The 19,481-nt window shown below is 57.0% G+C and overlaps 1 protein-coding gene across 1 annotated transcript; it reads right to left on the bottom strand.

Moving 5' to 3' along the window:
• Positions 1–13,301: 13,301 nt before the first annotated feature.
• Positions 13,302–19,186, bottom strand: MYL3 (myosin light chain 3). The gene is made up of 7 exons (XM_001500271.5): positions 18,829–19,186; positions 16,499–16,526; positions 16,216–16,365; positions 15,248–15,421; positions 13,883–13,960; positions 13,731–13,773; positions 13,302–13,530 (listed from the first exon to the last, which is right to left on the bottom strand). Exons 1-6 carry the CDS (start codon positions 19,126–19,128, stop codon positions 13,745–13,747), a joined length of 759 nt encoding a protein of 252 aa, XP_001500321.2. The 5' UTR covers positions 19,129–19,186; the 3' UTR covers positions 13,302–13,530; positions 13,731–13,744.
• Between the last annotated feature and the right edge of the window lie 295 nt (positions 19,187–19,481).

The following is a 19,481-nucleotide window of genomic DNA, read 5'->3' as shown; positions in this document are numbered from 1 at the left end:
AAAGGTACATGACCGAGACACCTCTCATCGAGGCTCTTTTAAAAACTTAAACTCTCATCTTTATGAGGGGGAAGAGAGGAGGGGAAGGGAGGAAGAAAAGGCATGGGAAGGAGGGAGGGGAAGAGAAGAGTGGGGAAGGGAGGGGAGAGAAGGAGGAAGGGGAGAGAGGAGACAGAAGGGGTTGAGGAGAGAGGAGGGAGGCAAGGAGAAAGGGAGTGGAAGGAGGGAAAGAAGGAAGAAACTGAGTTATATGTAGGAGAGAAGATACAAAATGCATTGTTTGGGGAAGATATAATTTCCTTCCCAAACAAACCCAAATGAACCAACTGAAAAATTAATAAAACTATAAGGGAATAAACTAAGAGGGCTGGGGAAAAGATCAATATACAAAATCAATAACATTCAATCCCGCAGCAATAACAAATTAGAAAATACAATAGAAAAAAGATATTCATTAATGATAGCCACATGCCTTTTTAAAAATACCTAGGAATTGGCGCAAAGCCTTGTACCATCTGCTGGTTTCCTCTGACCCTTCCTTACCACTCTCCTCCTCCTGCCCAGGGCTCCAGCCCCATGGCCTCCTTGATGTGCCTCACTAGCTCCAGCGTCCTGGCTCTGCACTGGCTGTTCCCTCTGCCCCCAGATATCCACACAGCTCATTTCCTCACCTCCTGGTCTCCAAACTTTTTCTGTAAAGGGCCAGATCATAAATATCGTAGGCTTTGTGGCCCAAGAGACAAAATCAAAAATATTATGCAGGAACTTATATATCAAGAGGGAAAACAAATTTCTACAAAATGTTTACTGATGAAATTCAAAATATAATAGGAAGAACTGAGGACCGTTTCTTAGTTTGGGTTTTGGTTTGCTTTGGTGGTAGCACAGGTCTACCAAGGAGAAGAATGGAATTCTATGAGGGAGATATCATCAAAGTTAGTGTTCCCTATCATGGAATTGATTGCAAACATTCTTCTGTAAAAACCCTTCCCAGCCAAGAGCTGGTCTTGAGCTGGTCTATACTAAATGGCACCTCCTCAGTGAGGATCTCCCGGAGACCCTCTCAAAAAATCGTGCGCACCCCCACCATGCCCCCTCCATCCCTCTTATTCTGTAATTTTCTCTGTAGCACTTCTTCCAATCTGATGTGCTATATATTTTACTTGTGTATGTATTAGCTATCTTCCCCTTCCATGTGTAAACGTTCTGTGGGCAGGGTTTTCGTCTGCCTTGTCACTGCTGTTTTCCCAGCACCTGGAACATGTCTGGCACATAGTGGGCACTCAGTAATCATCTGCTGAATGAGTAAGTGAATAGGAAAGTAATGGAGAGAGAATGCAGCCGTACCTGTAAGTGTTTAGCACATTGTCAGCACACGCTCTGCTCGGTAAGTATTAGTCACTGTTGTTGTTACTTTCAGGAGGGGCCCCAACCGTCCGGGAAGTGCGAGCCCCAGAGCAAACAAAATCTTCCAGCCACCAGACCTGTCCTGCCTACCTGCCTGCTGCATCTCCTCTCCCCACGCCCCTCCTCCCCAGGGGCTCCCAGTCTCTGTCCCTCCACAGGACCCTGCATCCCCTCTGGCTCTCTCAGTCGTCCCTCAGTTACAAATGGGACTTCAGGGCCAGCTCCCAGGGCCCCTCGCCCCCTATAGTGCCTCAGGCAGAGTGCCCACTCACTACCAGAGATGCCTTGGCCTGACTGCCTGGTTCCACTCTCCACCATTCTATCCCCCACCCCAGCCCACCCCAGCCCTTCATTGCCTAAGGATTCTGGCCCCTATGTCCCCGCCTGATTAGCTGCACCTCATTTCATGTGCTTCCTCCCTGGAAAGCCTCTCTTGACACCCTCCCCAGCCTCTGAGTGTCCCCAGCCACCTATGCTGACCCTTCTGCCACTACATCTTGCAGTGCGCCCCCCTCTCCTCCTAGGCCATTCCCTTCCTCCCCAACCCTGCCCCAAGAAGCCTAGGGCCTGATCTCTGGCCACTCACCTCCTGAGAACCCCCTCCTCCTGCCCTCTAGAAACTTGTCCCTGGGGTCCATCTCCTCTCCCTCTCTGGGCCCCTCTCTAATCCCGCAACAGCCCCATCCTACACTGGAGGAAACGAGAGGGGAGATCAAGCAGTTTGCCAGGATCACCCAGAGAGGCAGGGGTAAAGCAGGACCCTGGGGACGGCTGAGGAGAAAGGGCGTTGGCAGTACCGGCCCAGGGCACACAACACAGCACACAGATAGACGGACAGATTTTTGGATGAGCCAGAGCAGAGCTGCCCCTGCTCTCTGCCGACTTCTCCGCAAGGCCAGGCGTCAAGGGCTCACCCAGGAGCCGGCTCCCGCCCCCTGGCCCAGGGCCAGCCGTCATCCCCGTGAGGTCAGCCACGGGCCCGCGATTTCGGGGAAATACCAGCTCCATATTAAAAACAGGCGGTGGCCAGGCCCCTGCTGCTTTCCCAGTAGAAACTAGGGTGTTTGTTCCAAGAGGAGCAAGAGAGGGCGGGGCCCCGTCAGCGCCGCGGAGGCGGGAGGCTCGAGCTGCAGTACCTGGCGGAACGGCCCGGGAAATGGGGCACGCGGGGAGGGAGATCGCGAGGGTCCGGCAAGGGCAGCCTTGGGCGGGGGGGGGGACGACCACACAGCGCCTGGAGGCTGAGCCGACCAGGGAGGGGTCGTGGACTGGGACCCGGAGCCCCCCGGGTCAGCAGGGCAGCCTTCACATCTGCCCCCAGCCAGCACAGGATTCAAGCAGTGGGCAGGGCCCCAGCAGACGCCGGCCAGTGACCTGAGGCCCTCGGGTTCGGGGGCGGCCGGTCCCCACACCGCGTCCCCGGGCCGTGAGCTGCGCGCTCGCCCCCGCCGGGAGCCCGCCGCAGCCCCCTGCAGGGGGCGCCAGAGGGCCGTCCTCCGGCCCAGACGGGCGGCCGGCGGGCCTGGCATCTGGAGCGAGTTAAGCCCGGGAGGCCAGCGGCGGCAGCGTGAGCTCATCCCGGCCCGCCCCTGCGGTTTCCAGGCGCTGCGAAGGGACCAGGACGCAAGCGGCGCACCGCGGGCCGGCCGGGGAAGCAGGGCGGGAGCAGCGAGTCCTCCCGGGATGTGGGTGTGAGTGGGGAGGCAGCAGTGTGTGTGTCACTGGCGCGTCGCCGAGTGAGGATTGAGCCCTGGGAGCCGGCCACCAGCGTATGTCGCTGTGTGTCACCGTGTGTCGTGGCTTGTGAGGGTGCGTGTGTCCCCAGGGGGGAAACACTGCGCGTGATAAGTTGCACACATCCCAGCACATAAAATCCTATGTGCTGTAAAACCACATGTACCTGTAAAATCCACATTTTACAGAAAAGAAGGCCAAGTGCACAAGAGGGAGCCAGCCAGCCTGGTGGCACAAGGTTGGGACTCCTGGCTCCTTGCCTCTAAGCCTGTGTCCCTGTGTGTGTGCAGAAGCTCAGAGCTAGCCCACATGTCGCACAGTGCCAGGATCAGTGTTCCGGGCCCACCTCACCTCCCACCATACACAAACATGCTCTTCCTGGTCACTGCCCACCCTCTCCACCCCTACAGGACCTCAGGCAGTCTCCTCCTTCAGGAGAGAAGGAGAGACCCTTTCACACCAGGGTCATGGCTAACAGTGACACACACAGACCACCTGGGGAGACACACACACCTGGATACAGGCTCACACATGGAGATACACACCCACACACGTAAGGAACACTTTCCTATTAGCGGGACTCGGACCTGGGAGACTCAACAGGCAGGTTGCAAGGTGGTGGCAAGGCTTGGAGAGGCCTCTTGGTGAGGGACGAGGAGCAGGGGGGTGGCTGGAGGCCTCTGAACCCTGTATCTTAGGGGCTCCTGCTCCTGGCAGTGGGGTTGCTGCCCAGGGTATCAAGGGCCTCAGAGGCATCAGGACTTTCAGGGCCAGGAGCCAGGGTGGGAACACGGCACTGTGGGCATCACCAGACACAAAGTGGGAAGATGGGGCTGGAGCAAGTGCCTCTGAGCATCCAAGGCTCCCCCACCATCTGGCTGGTCCTCACCTTGGGCCTTTGCTTCAAGGAGCTACTCTCCCAGCTTTGGGTAGCTGTAGCCCCAGCTGTGCTGGAGACCTCAGGGAGGTAGCCCTGGCCACCCAGTGCCTGCCAGCCTTCCTGGCTGGCCTTGCAGCATTGTCATGCCCCCATCCTCCTCCCTTCACCCCTGCAGCTGAACTGTGGCTCTGAGACAAGGACCTTGCCTGCAGGATGGGGCACATGAGCCTTTCACCCTCCCTCACCAGCGATGGCTCCTGGGAGCTGAAGCACACGTTTGCAGAGGGTTGGCAGTGAGTGGCTTGCTGGGAGCTCAAGCCTCTGGGTCCCCACTGCGTTCCCACCTGTAAGACCAAGAGGACACCCTGCCCTGGCCAGGCCATCACAGGCAGTATGAACTCTAAAGGGGTGGGCACAGGGGTCCTCAGCTCCCAGGACACCGGGGCAAGCTGGGTGGGGGATTTTTTTAAACTGGAATGACTCTGGTTTGCATAACCAGAGCTTCCAAATTGCTTAGCAAAACATGTTTGCTTTTTAATTAACATGTGCTTGAAAAACAATGGTTTTAATTAAAGTGGGTGGGGGAGAGAAGGGATGGTGGGGGAGGATATTTCAAGAAACTCCAAGTCCCGGGCCTTCTTTTAAGTAAAGTGGGAGCCTTGCCCCAAGCTGGCAGAGGCTGGGAGGCAAGGCTCCTTGGGAAGCCCAGGAACAGCCGCTACCTGCCTGCACCCCTCTCCAGCTCCCTTGCCAAGACTTTGCCCTTTTGCTGACAGTTTAATTACTCACCCACTGTTCCCTGGGCCCCTCTGGGAAGGGTGGTCTTTTAGAAAGTAGTCTTGAGGGCAGATGGGGGTCCACAAGGCAGGAAAGAGAAAGGGAACAGCATGAGTGAAGATCCGAGAGTGTGGGTCTTGTTGGGGGAACGTTAAGTTTACTGCAAGAGAGAGGAGGTGGGGGGAGGGGAGCCGTAAAAAAGTCAGATCCCACAGCTTGGCGGACTGGAAAGGTAGAGCTGGACCCGGAGCCGCTGACGTCCAAGCCCGAGGGAGATGGGGCAGCTGAGCTGGGGCCAGGAACATGAGAGTGGAAGGGAGGGTGATGCGACGTGGGACAGAGGGATTGGCAGAGGAAGAGGAGGGTCTACAGAGACTGGGCGGGGGGCGGGAGGGGGGGGACACCTGGGGGCTTGCTGGTCAGAGGCTTGACAGGCAGGGCTGCAAGTTTGACCAGTCCAGTAGGGGGCAGCGTTGGCCCCATCATCCTATGCACAGGAGGCTCCCACCATCAGCGCTCAGTAAATGCTTGAGGAAGGGTGAGAATGAGATGATGGTCCCTCCGAGTCAGCCACATCTTCTCCCTTTTCTGACGTTGTGCGGCCAGCACTGAGGTGCAGCTCGGGGTCATAGGTGAGCACTGAGGTGGGACAGCACCCCCACCCATGCAGACAGAGAGATTGAGAGGAAGCCTCTGGGGAATGAGGACACCTCAGGGGTCAGGTCAGATGGCCAGGAACCCTCAGTTCCTGGTGGCCTTACCCAGGACCCTGTTTCTCATTAGGGGCCTTCTCGCTCCCCCACTTGACATGAAATGTGCCTCCCTGTACTTAATTCATTACACTCCACTCGGGTGGGAGGGCAGGCAGTGGGGGTTATTTTTTCCCCTGAGCTCAGACATTCCTTGCCTTATTATTCTCCACATTTCAAGGCAGCTGTCGCCTCCCCCAACCGCCCCCAGCCCGAAGCTCAGAATCCAGAAGGGGCCTCTCCAGGGCTCAGAACACTAGACTCTCCCACCCCTCCAGCCCAGCACAGGAGGGAAACAGGCCTAGAGGGAGAGCCCAGGGTGACCCGCAGGGACGCCCGCAACAGTCTGCACCAGAACTTACCCCCTCAAGCTGGGATCCTCTATGTGCCCTCCTCATCACCCGCCCATCACACTGCCTTCCTTGCCTCTATTCACCCTCTCTGGGCCACCTTCCCCGCAGATGACCCCAGGGGCCTCTCTACATTGCAGAGCCAGCCTTTGCCTCCTCCTCCTGGAGCAGGTGCTAGGACAGTTTTCAGAGTCCCTGCCCTGCTCAGGGCCCAAACAAGTGGCGCTCCCACTGGGTCAGTGGCCTTCCAGAGGGCAAGGCCTATCCTGGAACAAGGGATCAGCCTAGAAAACAATAGGGCTGGGGTCAGCCTGGTGGACAACCGACAGGCAGATCAGGGGAGAAACAGTTCTAAGGACCCGGTTTTGGCGTTTTGGAGAACTAGAGAAGTCCTGCATGGATTTTTGCCCTCCATCAGAGAGCTGCCTGCCCAGCAGAGCTGCCTCAACAGGGGGTGAGCTCCCTGTTGCTGGGGGTGTTCAAGCAAGCAGCAGCTCATCAGACTTGCCCTGGAAAAGAGGTGGGCCCAGGTATCTGAGGCCCTTTCCTGCCCAACTTTGAGATCAGAGTCTGGGGCTGGCAGGCACAGTACCCACTCCAGATGAATGGAATTAAGGGTCCCTCCTCACTCACTCAGGGATGGCTAGACAGGTCTGAAAGCACAGGCCAAGGCACAAGGACAGAAGGCCTAGGAGCTGGGCCAAGGCCAGAGCAGAACTTTTCCAAGGCATTTTCTTTGTTGGTTCTCTACAATGGCTTGGGGCCTGACCAAGTGCTGGGAGCATAATAGATGTGCGATCATTGTATACTGACAGTTATATGGGGTCTGACCTCAGCCTACTCAGAGGCTTTGGCGCAGAAGGCAGCCTGCAGGGGTCAGGGCCTCCACCTAGGGGAGGGACTCTGACCGCAAGCGAAACCAAGGCGGGAGCCCAGGTGGGGCAGGCAATCTGGGTGTGCTAAGAACTGAGTTTGGAAGTCACTCTTGACACTCTAGACCATCTTGCCCCTGCTGACCCTACAGCCAGGCATGTTCAGCTGGGATATGAGGTTTGATGACTGGACCTTCAGCTGCCCGGGAGGGTAGGAGTCATCCTGTGATGTGGCCCTGGAGGTTCTTGCCATCTGTAGCAAGCCTGGGGCCTGCCCACACCTCCAGCTCTACTCTCCAGACCTTCCTCAGGGCCCCCCTTACTATAAGGAAGGCACCCTCTACGGGATGGACTGCACAGAGCCTGGGTTCCCCAGAGAGGGAGCAGCTACTAGCTGGCCCAGATCCGTCTCAGCCTAGAGCTGTGGGATCTGGGTGTTGCACCCTCTTGGGGACCGCTGGCCCAGGGCCTCTCCACTCAGGCCAGGCCATGCAGAGGGAAACCCTGAAACTCCTAGGATGTGCCCAGCTGCCCCTCTGGTCCCTCAGCCCTGAGCTCTGTGTCTCTTCCCAAGCTGGAAACCATTAAATGTTTGCCTTCCTGCCACACCCCAGCCCCTGTGCTGCAGCTGGGGAAGAGAGCTCACTGCCACTGGCTTCCCACCTCCCACCGCAGGCTCCAGAAGTGGGGACAGGTATGTGCATCCAGTGGTATGGGGACACTTGGAAACTCAGGATCCCAGCTACTCCAACGAAGGGAGTTGAGGCATCTTCCCCCATGTGCCCTCACCCCCAAGCCCTCACCTCACCAGCTGTCCCAAGGGCTCATCTGCACTGTCCCTGCATCCCACCTCTGCTCTCTGATAGAGTGCTATGTCTCCACTCCCTACTGCATCCCAACTGGGTGGGCCAGGCCTCTGTCAGTCATCACAGAGGGAGCACAGTCAGCCAGCATCTGATAACTGCGGCATGGGTGGTTGGGTGAATGAATGAATGAATGAATGAGTTGATTCAAATGAGACTTGAGCCTGGAAAAGATTTGCCCCATTGAAGGGTCTCTATCCAGGGTTTGGGGAGATGTTGACTGCCACAAACTGTGATATTTCCTCAAAACTTAGAAAATGACTTGTAAGGCCTTATTTTGCCAAGTAAAAAATGGAAAACAACAGCCACCAGCTGCCATCACCATTGTTTTGTAAACAAAAGGATATTCTCAAGGCAAAAGAAACAAAAGTAGGCAGGATATGAACTCAGAAGAAAGACAGGCAGCCCTTGAAGATGCATAAATTGAGCTTTATGGAAAACACAATATGGGCCTTATTTTTCCCTCATGAAAACTTTCTTATCACAGATTAGAACCTGGGGCTTGGGGACACCCAAGTGCTTCCAGTCTCCAAAGAGCAAGAACTCCTTCTGCAGCATTCCTGACTGGAATTGGTTTCCCTCTGCTTGCACACCCTTTGGGACAGGGTGCTCACTACGTTTCCCAGTTAGCTCAGGAGCTAAGGATGTCATTCTAGAGTACCTTTAAGTACTCTACCTCTTCCAAGCCTACCATGGGAGGGAGGGAAAGAGACCAGGAGGAGAGCGACATGGGAGAGATGCTGAGGGGAAGGAAGAAGAGGCCTCCAGACCCAGGGCACAGGAGTGGTGGGGGCGGGGGGGGGGGGGGCGGGGGGGGGGGCGGGGGCGGGGGAAGGGCATGCTTATGTTCAGCTGGACCGAAGTATAAAAATCAGGAAGTTGGCCAAGACCTGAGACTTCCCAGGGGGCACTGTCTCCCCTATCTCTGGAGTCCTCGAGTCTTCCAGCCGCCTCACTCCATACCCTCAGCCCTCCATAAAGACTCTGATGAACGCATTGTCACCAAGGCCTCAGTGGATATGTGGGGTACCCAGACCCATAGGCCAGAGAAGGAAACAGACTGAAAGAAGATGGTGGCACCTCAGGCATCCTCAGTCAGGCCAAGCCCTTCCCAGCCCTCACCTTCTGGGCCCTTCCCCATCCAAGGGGCCTGGGCCCTGGCTGCTGAGACTGGAGGGGGCGTGTTGGGCGGTCAGCCCTGGGGAGCCTCATGTGCACACACTCACACACACTCCACATTCCGGTTGTGCTCTGTCAGCATTTGGGCAAACCAGGATTGTGTGGCTTTGGGAGGGCAGGAACAAATAACCCCCAAATCTGGGCGAGGGCGGGCCTGGGCTGGTTGGAAGGGGCTTGGGTGGACCCCAGGGAGTCACTTCTGTGCTGGGTAACCAGGTTCAAGTCTGGGGTTTTCCTCCTGTTCTCTGAGGTGATTGGGTTACACTCCCCAGGGTATGGCAGGCCGGCCCTCTACCCAGACAGGCACATCCTTGCCCCCTCCCTTCCTCCCTCCCCACCAGCCAAGGCCTCAGGACCAACAGCAGAGCAGTCCAGCCTGGCACCCCCAAGCACCCACTTAGGCAACATGAGGGCTGCCTGTCACATTGTTGCCCAGTTTCTTTTGCCCTCCTCCTCCTGCCCCTCATCTCCATCCCCTGCCCCTTTGATTCCATACACTCCGTTGTCTGGACCCTTTGCTGCTCCTCGTGATCTCTCTTAAGGTCTGCATCTGCCTTCTGTCAGCTCCTCTGCTGCTGAGTGCTTGAGCCCTACAGTCCAATTTCTCGTACCTGCAGGCTGATTTCTTTCCTTCTTGTGATCTGGTAAGATTTTCCTCCAACACGTGATTTCCTCAAGACCCTGCCTGACTTCATTCTACCTCGGCCTGAATTTCTGGCCTCCTTGAGCCCCCACTTTGTGCCATCTGATCCGTGTCCCAGTGGTGATCCCAGGAGCCATGCAGATGGCATCTGGGAGAGAGGATGCAGGGTGTGGCAGGCTGCCAAGAGCCATGAATCGCCATACAGAGACGTCAGAGCAGAGGAGGGACAGTTGGTTCTGGAGTCCTGAGGAACTCTGCCCCTGGTCCCCCAACCCCTGACTGCCCCACTGACCCTCTGGTTCAGCCAGGACCAGGACCAGAGAAGTGAATATTACTGCCACCTTAGAGAGACCTCAGAGATCAGGCCCCAAGCCAGATGGGGGAAGTGAGGCATAGAGAGACCCCAGACCAGACCCCAGTCTTCTGGGGCATGTGACCTGGCACTTGAAGCACAGGGGGGACCAGACTGACAGGAAAGCAAACGCCTTGCCCCCTCCCATCCTTTCCATCGGCCACAGGGCCACAGGATGGACCACCCTCCTTGGGGGAGCTGGGACCAGCGTTTATGCAACTGCGGGGAGGCCACAGCCTGGCTGGCAGTGCCACCCGCTCAGCACCAGTGCTGACTCAGCAGAGCTCCTCAGCATGTACACACTCAGACATGCACACAAACAGACACAGACATGCACGCATACAGAGGTGAACGCCCATGTGCATATGCATAGGCACACACATACACAGGTATACACACACTCATAGACATACCCACAGACACAAATACACAGGCACACTTGTGGACATATGCACACACAAACACACAGGGACACAAAGAAATACATACACATTCCACCCAGCCAAGGCAGGTGGGAGGCTGCTGAGTGATGAGAACCCTCACCCCGCAGCTGAGTCTGGGTCCCTCCACCCTATCCACCCTGGCACTCACACCCACAGCTGCTGACTTGAGCCCCTGAACGACAGCCCACACGTGGTCAGCACAGCCACAGATAGCAGGTAAATGGCCCCAGAGTGGCAACATGGCCATGGCTGGGACAGAGACACATTCTAAGTGGAGTTGAGCTCTAATAGGTAGGATCAAACAGCCCCAGCCAGAGCTCATCAGACAGAACAGCCCCGCTCTGGCCCCGCCAGCACCCCCAGCCCACCCTCTCTCAGTCCACAAGGAGGACTGGTGGGTGGGGGCTGCAGAGTGTCTTGGGGGGATGTGTGGGATGCTCCCTTCCACTTCCAAGCCAAGCCAACTGGGCTAGTGGCTCCCAGCAACTAGGGGAACCTGCCAGGAGGCTATGTGTGGGGGAGCACTGGGGACACCTTAGGACCATCCTGGAAACTGGAGGAGGGGAGGCATTCTTGAGAGAGCAGGACACATATCCCCTGGGATCCAGAACATATGTGAACTTGGAGGCAAGGCCACTTCTTGCCTGGAGATGACTGAGAACAGATGCAATCCCTGCCTGCAGGACTCCGGCCCTGGAGGGGCGTCCCCAGAAAGAAAATACTGAGACCACCCAGGCCTATGTGGCCCCTGGAGACTTTTGAAGGAGAGCTCAGCTGTTCCTAGGCTTGGTGTCTAGGAGCAAGGTGGCTGGAACAGGCAGGAGCTGGAGGCTGCCCACAGGGGTACTGGCCACATCAGGTGGCCCCTGCCGTGACTGGGGTCAAAAGGGAGCCTACTCTCCTCTGTGAGGGTCCTCAGCCACCAATTGGCCAGGGAGGCTATCCAGAGTTCAGCAAGGTCACACATGCACATCGAGACACCCCCACTAGCTGAGGCTGCCACAGTGAGGCCACAGGTGCCTCAGTTTCTGCCCCATCAGCCGGCCAGACTATGCACAATGAAAGGGCAGATCACGGCCCCTCCCCTACCCCTGAACCAGCTCTGGGGCTGGAGTGGACTGCATTCAGATAAGGAAAGGAACCCAAAAGCCTCAAAATCCGCCCGAGCTGTTGCTTGAGAGTGTTTTTAAAAATGACCTGGAATCCAACTACTTCTCACCATCTCTGCTGGGCCAAGAGTGCACCTGCTTCTCTCTCCTGGACGCTCCTAATGGGTCTCCCTGCTTCTGCTGGTGCCCCCGATTCTGTTCGCCACACAGCAGCCACAGTGATGCTGATAAGACATCTCCCCAGAGTAAAGCCCTTCCCAGCCCCCGGGCCCTCCATCACCTCTCTGACTCACATCCAGTCACCTCCCCATCGCACTCTGTGCCTCCATCTCAGAGCCTTTGTGCCCTCTGCCAGAAAGTCTTCCCTCAGCTGCCTGCATGGCTCCCTGGAGCAGATGCTGAAGCGCCCCACACGAGTGTTCCAGTCTGCCTTTGGGGCCCTGCCCCATACCATGAATGGGAGTTGGTGGATAAATAATCTGGTTTCCTCATCCCTTGGTGGGACAACTCCACCATCTCCTAGAGGTCCCAGGGGGCTGAGCCCCATTGCCCACAGTTCCATCTGGTCCCATGCACCCTGTAGAGACTTCCTTCCCTTCCCAGCTGCTCTCCCATGCTCCCTGGGTCACCTCCCAGGGAGAATCTTTGTGTTCAGGTCCTTGTCAAAGCTCCGCTTCTGAGGCAGCCCAGCCTAAGACAGTCCATCTCGTGTCTCTTTTTTGTTTTTCTTTTCTTTAACAATAACTCCCCATTCTCCCCTCTCCCCAGCCCCTAGCAACCACCATTCCACTTTCTGTTTCTATGAATTTAACTACTCTATGTACCTCATTTAGGTCCTTCTGTATCTGGCTTATTTCACTTAGCATAATATGCTCAAAGTGCATCCATGTTGTAGCATGTGTCAGAATTTCCTTCCTCTTTCAAGCTGAATAATAGTCCATTGTATGGATCTACCACATTTTGTTTCTCTGTTCATCTGTTGATGGGCACTAGGGTTGTTTCCACCTTTTGGCTATTGTCAATAATGCTGCCGTGAATGTGGGTGTATCTCCAGGGCCCCCAGCCTCTCTGCAGGGCATTGCTCTTTCTCTCCATCAAAGCCCTGTGCTTCACCTCCTCCAGGAAGCCTCCCCTCACTCTCCTCACTGGGCTCCAAGGGGAGGGGAGGGGCCCTGGCCCCAGAGCAAGGTGTGGGATGGGGCAGGGGTTTACAGAGGGTATGCATTGCCTCCTGTCACTGCAGGGTCTGCACACTTGCCTTCTGCTGAGGAGTCTGGGGCTGAGGAAGCCACTGGTGTACTCCAGGTGCTTCCCCACTATGACATTTACCTCTGGCCTAGAGCCACACTGCAGGCAGAGTACCTCGATTTCCCCATCTGAGTCAGGCAGGGGTCTAAGGCCTCCTCAGTTCTGACAGGCTGGGGACAAAGTTAGCTCCTACCCTGCCACCCATTCCCAGTATGACTCAGGTGAGGCCCTTTTCTGCTCCGGGCCTCAGTTTCCCCACTTGTAACATGGGTGGCTCTGGGCCAATGTCCCATGGTTCCCTCATTGTCAGTCGTGGAGTGAGACAGCTCAGACAGTGTTCTCAGGCTCCCAGTGGCATCTCTGTGTTTGAGGCCACAGCATGGCTGCCGTCTCCAGAAGGCGGGGAGGGGGGTCCCAGGCCTCTTTTAGCTCAGTCTTGCTCCTACCCTGGTGGGCAGGCTCAGAGGGTCTGGCACACCACATGGGGCAGTTTTGATGGGGTGAGCAGCGTTTCAAAATGACTCCCCTGGTTTTCTCCACGGCTCACCATGTGTGGCCCATAGATTTTACAGAAGTCAACCAAAGGACCACAGAGAGGAAAGAAGGAAGGAGGGAGGGAGAGATGGAAGGAGAAAAGAAAAGAAGGATGGAAGGAAGAGAGGGAGGAGGGCGGGAGGGAGGAAGGAAGAAGGAAAGAAGGAAAGAAGCCATTTATTAATGAGGCCCATGGGGTGAGGACAGAGATGCAGTCACAGGTAAGAGCAGCCTGCGAGGGGCGCGAGAGGACAGCCATGTGGACAGGCCTGCAGGGCTGAGCAGAGAGAGCTTGTGCAGGAGTCTTGATGAGCTCCCTCCTTCCCACAACTCCAGGCTGCTGGTGTCAGCATCAGGAATGGGAGACGAGCTGTCCCCAGCGTGGCCTCCCTGAAAGCAAGGGCGATTGCAGGTTACAGTGGAGGGGGTCGCGCAAGGCAGCGGGAGGTCAACTGAGAACTGGAGCTGGTGGAGATGGGGAGGTGGCAGCAAGGGATTTGGATGACAGAGGCACGATGAGGACAACAGGGCTGAGATCAGCAGAGGTGGCAAAGGTGGCAGCAGGTTTGGAAGGGAGTAGGGGGTCTCACCTGGGGTGAGAGGTTCAGCTGGCCATGATGTGCTTCACGAATGCTGGAAAGAAGGGGAGAGTGGGTGGCAGGGGTTCAGCCCTGGGAAGCCAAGGGTGGGAGCCTAGGGTCCCAATGCCCCCCCAGCAGATCCCCTGCCCTGCTCAGCCCACCTTCATAGTTGATGCAGCCATTGGTGTCCTCTTGCCCAGCCATCAGTTTCTCCACTTCGTCTTCTGTCAGCCTCTCACCTGGTGGGGGTGGGAGGACGAGTCAGCACCCCCCAGAGGTGCAAAGGGTGGGAGACCCACTGAGCCTCCCAGATGGTGAGTCTGCCTCTCCAGGATCCCCACACCTCATGTTGGCACAGCCATCTGTGCTCACAAGGCCTTGACCATCACCCCTATTTCTGAGACCAGGAGAAACAATGATAAGTCAAAAAGGGTGGGGCAGGGGGTGTAGGCCTGGTGCTGCCTCCGAGCCTGGGCTCTGTCCATTACAGTGCCATCTTGGTGTTCAAGTCACCAGCGCATCTTGTCCTCTGTCCTTGATAGGCTAATGGGGGTAGAACTGGGAACCTTGGGGGATGACTGTAGAGAGGACCAAGAGACAGCACCACTATTCCCCAGACAAGTCTGGCACTTTCCTGCCTCTATGCTTTTCTTTTCTTTTCTTTTCTTTTTGAGGAAGATTAGCCCTGAGCTAACATCTGCTGCCAGTCCTCCTCTTTTTGGGGAGGAAGACTGGCTCTGAGCTAACATCCACGCCCATCTTCCTCTACTTTATACGTGGGACACCTGCCACAGCATGGCTTGCCAAGCAGCGCCATGTCTCACCCAGGATCCCAACCGGCGAACCTTGGGCCACCGAAGCAGAACATGCAAACTTAACCGCTGCTGCCACCAGGCCGGCCCCCATGCCTCTGTGCTTTTGCATGTGCTATGCTGGTTCCCCACTGTAATGCCAACTGCAGTTTCTCCCCTGTCTCATAACCCCCAGCCACACATGCATACACATAACCCCAGAGGCCAGCACAATCTGAGTACACAGTAGGTGCTCAATAAATGTTGGTGGCAGGAAAAAGTCTCTTTGACAAGACACAGCTGTTCGATAACATTTGCTGTAAGAAAAAGTCCCTTGGAGAAGGGGCGTGCCTGCCAGCCAGGCACCTGATAGTGGGGATCAGGATGCCCAAGAGGCAGGCACGTGACCTACTCGGCCACTCAGATGATGTGGTCCTGATCTTGAGGCAATGAACGCCAGGACTGAATTGATCCTCCTGGATGTACCACTTTGCCCCACCCTGTCTCCAGAGCTGTGCCCATCCCCCTTTGGTTCTGTGAGCTGCACCAACACGCTTTCTTTATCCTCCACCTAAATTTCTAAATTCCCCACATTTCTATCGCCTGCCACAGAGGCACCTTGACGGTGTCACTCTCTATTTCACAGATGAGACACAGGCCCAGCAGGCGACCACGTGGTTTCTCCCAGGATGCCGGTGGGAAAGAGGAGTAGGGGTGGGAGGAAGCTGCCCTCACCCAGCGTGGCCAGCACGTGGCGGAGCTCAGCGCCCATGACGGTGCCGTTGCCCTCCTTGTCGAAGACCCGGAGCCCCTCCACAAAGTCCTCATAGGTGCCCGTGTCCTTGTTCTTGGAAATGTGCTGGAGCATGGGCAGGAACGTGTCAAAGTCCATCATCTTGGTGTTAAGCTCTGTGGAGAGAGGTCCTGAGTCCCACTGCTGAGGGGCAGGATGGGCACACCCTTCCCCTGTGCCTTATAATGGGGAGCTATTGCTCTCACATGGTTTCCAAAGCACTCTATACCAGTTTGCCATTTACAAAGCACTCCACCATCACAAGGCACTTTACAGTCAACCAAGAAATGCATTGTTTCCATCATCCTTTGCTGTTCACGAGGAGAGTTTGCTGCAGTGGCACCACAATTCTCCTTTTGGGAAACAGTCCTCCCCAGTGTCATTTTCTTATGGACTCCACCCTCTCCCTGCTACCTGTGACTGGTCAGGAGCAGCTGGGCTAATCAGAGATCCTCCCTGGGACTTTTGAACTATGGCGAGGGCTTGGGTCTTGCTCCACCTTGGGGCAAAGCAAGCAACCCTCTCTGGCAGGGTGATGAGGGAAGCTGGCCCTCACCCACAGAGAGATGCCGAGGAGGGGCAGGGGGAGCATGTGGGAGGCAGAAGCCTGGAGGCCCTAGCTCACCCTCACACCAGCCACTGAAGCTAATTTGCACTGTCATCAGTGCCCCACGACCAGGAGGCCTGATGAATTGGCATGGGACCAGATGATACAGTGAACCATCACTGGTAGTCACCTGGTCAGCATCACCTGAGACTGGCCTCAGTGTCCTCATCCAGACAATGGCAGGATGTCAGGACAGTGCACAGCAGGGAGCTTCCATGTTGTCCTACTACAGATGGCGGCCTACCCCTAGTGGTCTTCCGGGGACCAGCACTAATGGCAAGGTCTCAGGCTGGGTGTACCAACCTTCCTGCTTCGGCTTCCCCAAGACGCGGAGCACCTCGGCCTGCGTGGGGTTCTGGCCCAGTGCCCGCAGGACATCCCCACACTGCCCATACGTGATCTTCATCTCACACTTGGGCGTGCGGTCGAACAGCATGAAGGCTTCCTTGAACTCTGCCGGGAGAGGGTGTGAGCTGTGGACGCTCCCAGAGTCAGCCGGCCCCCCTCACCCCACACTGCTGGGGACTCGGACTGGGGACCCCGGGCCCAACCCTGCAGCCCCAGGGCTTAAGGCCTCCCCACTCACCTTCAATCTGCTCCGGTGTAAACTCGATCTGAAAGGAGACCCCAAAGATCCTGAGTGCCTCACTAAGAGGGTGGGGCCAGGCCTCCTCCTGGTCACTCCTTGGCCAGCCCAGGCCTCATCCTCTCAGCTGTCCCAACCTGCCCCTATCCCAGCATCCCAGCTTCCACCACCCAGGACCTCCTGCTGTTCACCTTGACACCCTCCTGCCTCCTCACCCCTCCCCACCTGCCCAGCCTGCAGGCCTTGGGTCTGTGTGTACCCAGATCCTGATACCTGGTAAGCAACAGCTGGGGAAGTGGTGAGGAGGGAAGCCTGGTACCCTGAGTCCCCAGCCCAGGAGGGGGCCTTACCTGATGACCCTGGTACTGGATAGATGTGCCTCAAGTCACAAGATCTGACCAGACTGGCTTTGCCACCACCACCAGGCCTGGGGCCCAGTGGGCAGGACTGTCCACATGTGTGAGACAGGAGGCTTCATCTCACCAGGGTGGTCGGGGCCAGGACAGGAGGAGCAGGGTGAGGGTGCAGGCCGGGCAGGGTCTATCAGCGTGAGAGCATATCCACAGGAAGGGGTGTGTGTGTGCATGTGTGTGTGTGTGACGTACATGTGTGATACATGTGCATTCACACATGTGTGTGCATGCATTTACACATGTCTGCCCCTCACAGAGCCCTCGAAGCAGAGCACTGTCACTCACACGGCCCTGCCTACACCTAGGTGTTACCCACCCCGGTCCTGCAGCACAGCATGAGGCCAGAGGTGCTGTTGAGTGTTTGCTGAGGCCTCAACAGGGCCACCTGAGGTCAGGAGGCCTCTTGGGACCCGGTTTCCCCCTCCTCACCCGATACCAGGTCTATTTTTATCACTGCAGTCACTTGCTCCAAGGTCAAGGTCGCATGAGGGAAAGAGCTTGGGGGAGGGGGCGTGACTGGCACACCTCCCACTGCTGTGTCCTCAGAGCCCCACCAACTCCATAGTGCACACCAGCACAGAGGGAGACCTGCCCTGCCACCCTCCGTGGTTGTCCCCCTGGCTCTCTGGTTCAGTCCAGTGTGGGGAAGAACCAGTTGTCAATCCTGGCCCCCTGAGAGCTCTCTCTCCACCAGGAAGCCTGCTGAGATTAGGTTCCCTGGGCTCCCGCCTCCTGCCCTTCACCAGCCAGCCCAAGGGGGAGAAGCATGGGGACATATGAGGGGCCTCACTATTCCCTTTTCTCAGAGGGGAGACTGTGCCAACCTCAGATCCAGTGAGACTGGACAATGCTACCACAGGCCCAGGGATGTGGGCCCTTACCAGGGAGCCTGTGACACAAGCCCGGGGCCTGGGGGTGGTCAGGGGTCAGGGAGCCAACTCCAGGGAGCACTCGCTATGAATGATTCCCAGCAGCCTGCTAGGAGGGCTTATTGTCCCATTTCACAGCTGAGGAAACCAAGCCTCAGAACAGGGAAGGGCATGGAGCAGAGTTGGGATTTGAGCCTGTGTCTTGAGGGGCAAGCGAGGTGCCTCCCGGAAGGGCTCCGGAACAGAAGGTGGATCTATGCAGATGGGTTACAGGTCTGGCTGGGCATGCGGGAACCATGAGGAGCTGGGAGGGCTCCTGAGCCGCTGAGCCAGCAGCCAGGGCAGCAGTGGCCGGTGGCCAGCCAAGAACAGGAACAGGCAGGACGCAGGGTGCGTGCTGCTATGTGGATGCCACAGGTGGGAGTCACGGCTCGTCCTCCAAGTTTAGACTCTGAGAAAGACTTCCAAGCCAGGGAAGGGCTCCTGGGGCTGCGGTCACAGCTCCGAGACCAACTTCCTGCATGACCTACCTAGCCTGTGCCTCAATTTCCCCACCTAGAAGCTGAGACCCTACCAGCTTTGGGGCAAGGTACCTTTGCAGGGAGGAGTGTGATCCAGGCTGGCAGGGGTCTCCCTTCCCCTTACCCGGGACCTTGTCCACCCTGGGGAACTAGGCATGGACTTAAGACCCAACAGCTGGACAAGGAATATCCCTGCCTGACTGCAGGTGTCAGGGGACAGGTGGCTGCAGGATCCCCCAAGGATGTGAGGTCCAGAGAGAAAGGCAAGAGAGAATCAGTTTCCAAAACCAAAAAGACATTCTCTTCAGCAGCACTGGGGGAGTCCTGCCTGATGTCTGACCACCATCCCTCTTGCTGCAGCCCTCCTGATGCCTGAAGCCCCTAGGGCTCATCTGACCTCTGAAAGGAAGCTTCCAGCTTCAATCCAGCACTCACTTTCTGGAGGCTGGCCTGCTACTGGATAGGTCCACTCTGGAATCCACTTACCTGCCGGGTCTTTCCTGCCAAAACCCAGCTCCCACACCCACCTTGATCTTGGAAGCATCAAACTCCGCCTCCTTGGAGCGCTCGGGCTCAGGTGCAGGTGCAGGTGCCGGGGCCGGTGCAGGAGCTGGAGCCGCCTTGGAGGCTGCCTTGGCATCATCCTTCTTGGGCTCTGGCTTTTTGGGGGCCATGGAGGCTGTAAGCACAGAGGGGGACGTGGAGAGAAGGAAGCAGAGAGCAGGGTAGGTGAGCCTCTGGGGCCTGGCCTTTATCCTGCCTGGACCCCTCCTGACCCCAGCCCCACCCCCGCAGTGCACAATAGGGACAGGGCCATAAAAGGACATTGGCTAGGCTCAGGGGCTATTTTGGGGCCTGGAGAGGGCATTGTTTAGGCTCAGGAATGGGTGGGGGAGAGGGAGGGCTCTCCATTCCTCCCAATCACCTGTTGGGAAGAGGGAGGGGGAGGGGAGGACAGAGGCCGCTGCTCAACACACACACACCCCCTCAAATGCACACACACATACGTGCAGGGGCCCTGCTGCCCCTTAGCAGGTCAATAAACTGAACAGGTGCAGAAGGTTGCACCAAGTGTGTGTCGTGTGCTGTGCTGGAGGCAGAAGGACTGGGATTACCTACACGCACCTCTCGAGTTAAACTTCCCATCTGTGCATCGAATTCCCACGTGCCTGAGTCTGTG

This window comes from Equus caballus, chromosome 16, assembly GCF_041296265.1.
Source record: "Equus caballus isolate H_3958 breed thoroughbred chromosome 16, TB-T2T, whole genome shotgun sequence".
In the NCBI taxonomy this organism is placed as follows: Eukaryota; Metazoa; Chordata; class Mammalia; order Perissodactyla; family Equidae; genus Equus; species Equus caballus.
This window is presented reverse-complemented; position numbering and strand designations above follow the sequence as displayed.